This window comes from Haliaeetus albicilla, chromosome 1, assembly GCF_947461875.1.
Source record: "Haliaeetus albicilla chromosome 1, bHalAlb1.1, whole genome shotgun sequence".
Taxonomy (NCBI): Eukaryota; Metazoa; Chordata; class Aves; order Accipitriformes; family Accipitridae; genus Haliaeetus; species Haliaeetus albicilla.
In genome coordinates this window covers 75633185-75639451 of record NC_091483.1, presented here as the reverse complement: position 1 = coordinate 75639451, position 6267 = coordinate 75633185, and the positions used below count along the sequence as shown (strand labels likewise).

The window sequence follows — 6267 nt, the reverse complement described above, 5'->3', positions numbered from 1 at the left end:
GAAAACTGCTGCAGAACACACTGTTGTGATTTGGAGAAAAGAGAATCCCCCTTTTTCCCCTCAAAACACTAAAGTGATGTAAATTTCATTTTAAAAGTCCCTTTAGGAGAAATTTCTACTGTTCACACCTTAAGGCAGCATTACTTGCCCATAAATCTTACGTATGTTAATTCAACTGCAATCTTAAACTTGTGTGCAGGCTTCCCGTAAAATTTTCTTGTTGTTGCACCACTGAAGGCAAGATCCTCATGCACAGAGCTGTAACATTATTTTTCTTCAGTGAAATGGCATCCCAAAGCCACGCATTAAGTCCTCTGGGAAATAAAATTAATTCTCATAAAGCCTACAAGAGTTATATCTCATACAAGGAGCAGAACAAATTAGCACTAGGCATTATGCTTCATAAGAATAACTGCGCAGGTAGATCCAAGGAGCACTATTTTCATTGCAGATTTATATCCCCCACAGAAAAGATTAGTCACATGTGACACAGGCAGATCAAATATGCCTAATGTGTGAAGTGGCCACCAACAAGGTATTTCGGGAAGGTAGATTTTCAGCCAGTGGCAAGAGATAGCACAAGGCAATGTTAAGTTACAGGCTAGTACTCCAGCTTTGATTTACCACCCCTTCTCTGCACGGGCAACTTCCATTTTCTAAATTTAAACTCCTTTCTTTCATGTTACTTGCAAAGTGAGAAAGACTTAAGGCCAGTTTGTTTGACAGGATGGCAGCTGTCACTCCATGTAAAGAGACCCCGAAATGAAAGAGCAATCCAGCACATGGAAGTAGAAAGTCCTGACAGTTTAATTATCTGAAGAGATTACAAGATGAAAGTCTTCCTTGAGGCAAATGTATATTAGTATTGATATAGTCATTGTGCTTTTCAGTAAGAGAAATAGGAGTCTGTATTTACATAAGAAACTATAGTGTCTGAGATCTTTAAATATCATATTTATGGAAATGATTCTGAATTACAGCATTTACAAAATAAAAACAAGCTTGAATAAATATTCAATCCATTAAATAAGATTCTTTTTTTTTTCTCCACAGAAGCAACTTTTTGTGCATATCTATTTCACAATTGAAGTTTGCTGTATTTTTTATCCTATAAAAGAAGCATTAAATTTGTTGGTTTTTTTTTCTAAAAATAAAACTGCAATAATCATTGCAATGTGAAGCCTGAGATATAAGCCTGAATAAGTATCATTGCTTGCACCACATTACCCACCACCCACCAATCGCCCAACCCCATGCCTTTCCAAACTCTGGTGAATGCTGACACTCCAACTCAAGGATTCCATGGGAAGGATTTCAGGGAAATAATAATAATAAAAATATAAATAAGGTGAGGATAACACATCATAGCTGACATTGTCTACAAACAGCATCATAAGGCTTGTGCATTACACATAAACTAAGTGAAGCTGTTTCATCTGATTCAAAACGACAGTAGTGGCAAACTGTTATACCCTTATATGGCTCATTAACACTGAATATTAAACCACTTAACAAATGGAATGTCCCTCCAAAAATAAATTAAAAAAACCCAAAAGAAAAAAACACTGGCCATTTTTGCTTCATCATTTTGAATGATGACCTTTCTTGAGCATGATACCGCAAACAACTTCCTTGTCCTTTTTTGTATTTATCACTTTGAAACACAGTGTGTAACACTGCGAGTCAGGAAAGGGGATACAGCAAAGAGCTCTTGATCTCGTTTCCTCTGTAACCACAGCACACAGTGTCTTGCTTTTCATGTGGCTAACTCAAAGCACGTCCAAACGCCTTTGAAACCTCAGTGCTCAGGGAGCTCTTACTGCAAATAGTTTGTGCAAGATCATAGCATGAATCCATGTGAGTCTTATGTCTTTCCTCTCCAAGTGGAGATAAAAATTAATCCCTGGTGTTTCAAATAAATACAAACATCTTCTGAGTTGTTAGCATGAGTGAAGTAACAGTATGCAATATTTTACACAGTTACTCTGCCAAATATGGACAACAAGTACCTTTCTCTGGCTGACCATTCTGTAGGAACTTTTGAATATATCATTACATATTTGCCTTTTAAAAACCATCTAAAAAAAAACCTTAGCATGGGAGAAATAATTTGTCACGTTTACTGAATTTTGCTGCTAAACTCTTTCAAAAAAAATATGTATTTTAATATTAATTCATTCATTTAGTAACCATTTCCTCTGAAGTTTGTTAAGTTTTAAATGCTGATATAGAAACCAAAGCTCTGTGTCAGACTTTTTTTAACAGGATTTAGCATAAATGATGTAGATTATAATACTTCCAAAACTTCAAAATATTGAACTGGAAGTTGTAAAACTTAATCTTTAGAAGACAACTTGGAGTTATTGCTCTGCCCGGTAAATGAAAGGCAACAGAAGTATACTGCTTCAGGACCTTCAGTGCTTCCTATGTGATTTGAAATAGTTTTGCTTTAATTAATCCTAGCATAGGTAGCAAAAATCTAGTAATGGGAAAGTTAAACTGCAGCAGGAGGGAGAGCGCTGACATCCACAGCCATGCTGGTATTCTAGTGAGCACAGAAGTGTCTGAGCTTTGGGATTGATTTGCTGGGATGGACTAGTTAACCGGCTACTCTGTTCCTAGCATGTAAGATAAGCAGCAATGCTTGTTCAATTCTGAGCCCTATTTCCTTCCACACAGTGCATTTGTTCTGCATATGGCATCGTAACATTAATGTTATAAATTTATGGAAGACTGTACTGTAGCCTTAGAGCTACAGACGCTTCATACTTCCCTTTAGCAGCTTAGTAAAATGCAATAAAAACTGTCTGTACAAAATTTATAATAATGGATGTCAAAGCCTACATGCCCTCGTGAGGTCCCTCTTTCAAGTTAATTCTTGGCTTAGGTCAAATATATCAGTCCATGTAAGACTCCAGAAGACATACCACTAGTTTAATATGTCAGATACCAGCTTTGTCACTATAGAAAGGAGTGACATGGAACATGTAACAGTGAGTGCAAACACGGACAGGCTTCATCTGACCATAACGAGGTAACGGAGCAGAGTGGGAGGAACAGCGGGAACAGAAGATCTGAAAAACAAGAGGGAGATTTCACTTTAGTTCCTTTGAAGAACTGGGTGGGACAAAATTGGTTTCAAGAGACAGGAGAGAAGATTGTACGTGCTGGGCTCCTGTGTATTGGCAACACCACCTTCCACAGCATAGCAAGTGAAAGCCCTCTGCAGGGAATTCAATGACCAATTAATCTGACTGTGCTCAGCCTCTCTGATGCGGGTGCCCAAGTACTGACATCAGCCAAGGCAGGACTGCCTAGCGCTGCAGGTCACAGGGGAAGGCAGCTCCACCAGAGACAAAAAGCAGCATCTCCCTCCACTGGTTCTGAAGAAAGACTAGGGGAATATTTGTGAATAATACCGACGTTCCCTAATCCTGCAAGTCCACTATAAAGTTAACAACAACTGCTACTCTATCCTCTTTCTTTTTAACTTGTACAGCAGCAAGTGAAGTGGGACTGCAGATTTCTGGCTTTCTGAGGCACATGACTGCTTTTTTCTCCCTCGCTCCCTCTTCCTCCCCCACAAACTTGCAAAGCAGGAGCCCTACACACCTCAGTCCTCCTGCAAAGGTTTGGAAAGAAAGCAAAGGGACACACTGCCCCTGCAGCTGAGGTGTGCATCACCTCTCACAGTGCAGGCAGCTGCAGCTCATTAAAGCCTAGAGCAGTAGTCCAGAGAGACTCTGGATTTGGGGTGTTTGTTCCAGGACCTCAATAGGGAGTTCTGCTTTTTAGCAGACAAATGCTTATTTCTGTATAAAAGTCAACCCCCCCCCCCTTTCTAAACATAAGCTGAGCAGTTGGTAGCCAAGATACACAAAAACACTTGTGACTTGAAAACCCTGGCCCAGTGCACGCGTTTTGCCGTGCAGCTGAATTTGTGGTATGCATAAATTTGCTGTTCTCTTTGGCAGATAGTTTCTCACATGTTTGACTGAGTCATTACCTTGCCACAGCTCCGACAGTGGTGTTTCCTGCGAATGACTGTGAAAGGAGCCTTGCACGCAGTGCAGTAGCTGCAGACTTCATCTGGAACCCAGTCAGGAGGATCTGTCAGAAACACAGCAATGAAAGGGAACATAAATCAGAAGTGAATAAAAACAAACATGCGATTACCAGATCCTCAAGGGAGTAGGGAGAATAAAATACAACAGCAGCTGCTTTCGTCTGAGTTTCTCAAGGTGCTTTGCGAACAGGCAGCTAGGTGAGCTCAGGATGCCTGGGAGAGCTCAATGCCCCCCTGCTCTGCCAGGCACCCACCTTTGGGCAGAGCACAGCAGGCACTAAAACAGCGCACAGCAGCTTTGGACTCAAAATGAAATATATCCTATTCAAATGAAAATGGCAGGGAAAAGGAGATAAGCAAAATAAAGTATAAGGACAAGAGACTTAAAACAGAGCTGGGTCACAGGTGTGTTTGTCAATGCAACCAGCCACCAAAACGAGCTCAAAGCTGAGATCATTCCCAGCCTCTTCAGCCCTCCCTAAAGAAAAGCTGACTGCTTTTCTGCAATTCAGCAAGCAACTCCACAGATAATGAACTTGAAGCTTGACTACTGCCTGCTAAACTATTAGGACTTTTACTGGAAGTCACCAGTAACTACAGCAAACCACAAAATTAAGTGTACAAGACAGCAGAGAAAGTATTGGACCATTGTCCTGAACAGCGTGTTTCCATTGTTTATTACTCCTGTGAGCTCTCTAACCTCTCGTAAAAGCCAAGTAGGGAAATGATTTGGGTTTGGCAAAGCAGAAGGTATTAGGCTCACTTCTGTTGAGCTGCTTCTGCTAGCAACAGGCTGACATGACCTCAGAGAGTCTAAAATTACAGTTGTAGAAATGATGTAGCCGATTGCTTAATTAAGTTGTTAAACATCTAATGAAGAGCAAAGCAAGTTCTATCCAGAGTCCATGGACACAGTGAACAGGAACCGCTGGAGGTATTTACCCAAGTTCCCTGTATGCAGCTTCTCTCCAAGTATTACTTACAGTATGCAACCCATGCAATTGCTGATTTATAAACCTGACAAGCAAGATCCTTGCCTCAAGGAGCATATTATCAAACAACAAAATATATGGTGCAGTTAATACAGAGGTCAAGAGGGCTACAGCTAGAAGCAGAAAGAAGGTAATTAAATGAGAAATGCACTGTATTGTTCAAACATAACCATGACCAGTTTTCATGCGTTTGTCACATTGCAACATTTGTCAAATTAAAAGTAAAAACGGAATAGCATTCAATGCAGAAAATGTTCAAAAAGCAGATTAATAAAAACAAAGAGAACTTTGAATCTTGACTCAGCTTCTATGCACTCCTCTAAACTATTTTGGAAGTTAAACTAGTTTTAAGGAAGCAATCTTTCACTTAGTGAACAAACTGGTCTGATAAAGGTCACAGCTATAGGGACAGCAACCAAAACCAACATCTGTCTGCAGAGAAATGACTGATGTGGTGAAAAAAAGGAGATTGCACAGAGGATCCTTCACCTCATCCCTGGGAACAGTTCACCAGAAAATGTTCTGTGGGGACACAAGGCTACAAATTCCTACTTCAGAGGCAGGCAGTCCTTTAGCAGCAGGAAGACGCAGGACTGCCAGCTTAAGTTGAAGCATTAATACCAATGAAACCAAAAGATTTTCCTTTGCAGTTCTTCTCCTTCTCTGCAACCTCCCTAGCTCCTACATGCAACTTGCCCAGTGAAACTTACTCCTAATATCAGTTTATGATGTTGATTTTGAAAACTTTGTATCACTTTCACAGGGATCTCGGATCTGAAACCATGGTAAGCCTGATGACCTTGGAGCATGTTCTCCATCCAGGAGGTCCCTTGGGATATCACATATTTTCCAAACAAAATAACCGAGCCAATAATGATGTTCCTGTTTAAAACTTGCCATTAAACTACATAGCCTTGATTATGTTTTCAGGGATTTAACTATCCTATTGATTCTTACTAATTTTAAAGATGGCAAAATTTAGGAAGTTATTTAAGCACTGTGCCACCAGGCCTCCCTCTCAAATGAACACAGAGCTGGTGGAAGCAGGTTTGGTAAGATGCCTACTTTGCTACCAATGCTTTATCAGCTGCATTAGAATGTGGGTTACCATGTTCAGCTAGTTACTAATTTTAATATTCACAGAAAAGCCAAAAACCACAGGCCGTTTTTGTACAAACTGCAGCACGCCAATATGAACTGCAACTTCCA

General features: G+C 40.3%; 1 protein-coding gene across 4 annotated transcripts in view; it reads right to left on the bottom strand.

Moving 5' to 3' along the window:
- Positions 1-783: 783 nt before the first annotated feature.
- ZFYVE28 (zinc finger FYVE-type containing 28) overlaps positions 784-6267 on the bottom strand; it is a 166277-nt gene continuing 160793 nt past the window's right edge. For all 4 annotated transcript variants that reach the window (XM_069795186.1, XM_069795196.1, XM_069795205.1 and 1 more), the window contains 2 exons: positions 4007-4110; positions 784-3074 (listed from right to left, as the gene is read on the bottom strand). In XM_069795186.1, the coding sequence (XP_069651287.1) occupies positions 2943-3074; positions 4007-4110 (236 nt within the window). In that variant the 3' untranslated portion in view covers positions 784-2942. The remainder of the gene's footprint in view (positions 3075-4006; positions 4111-6267) is intronic.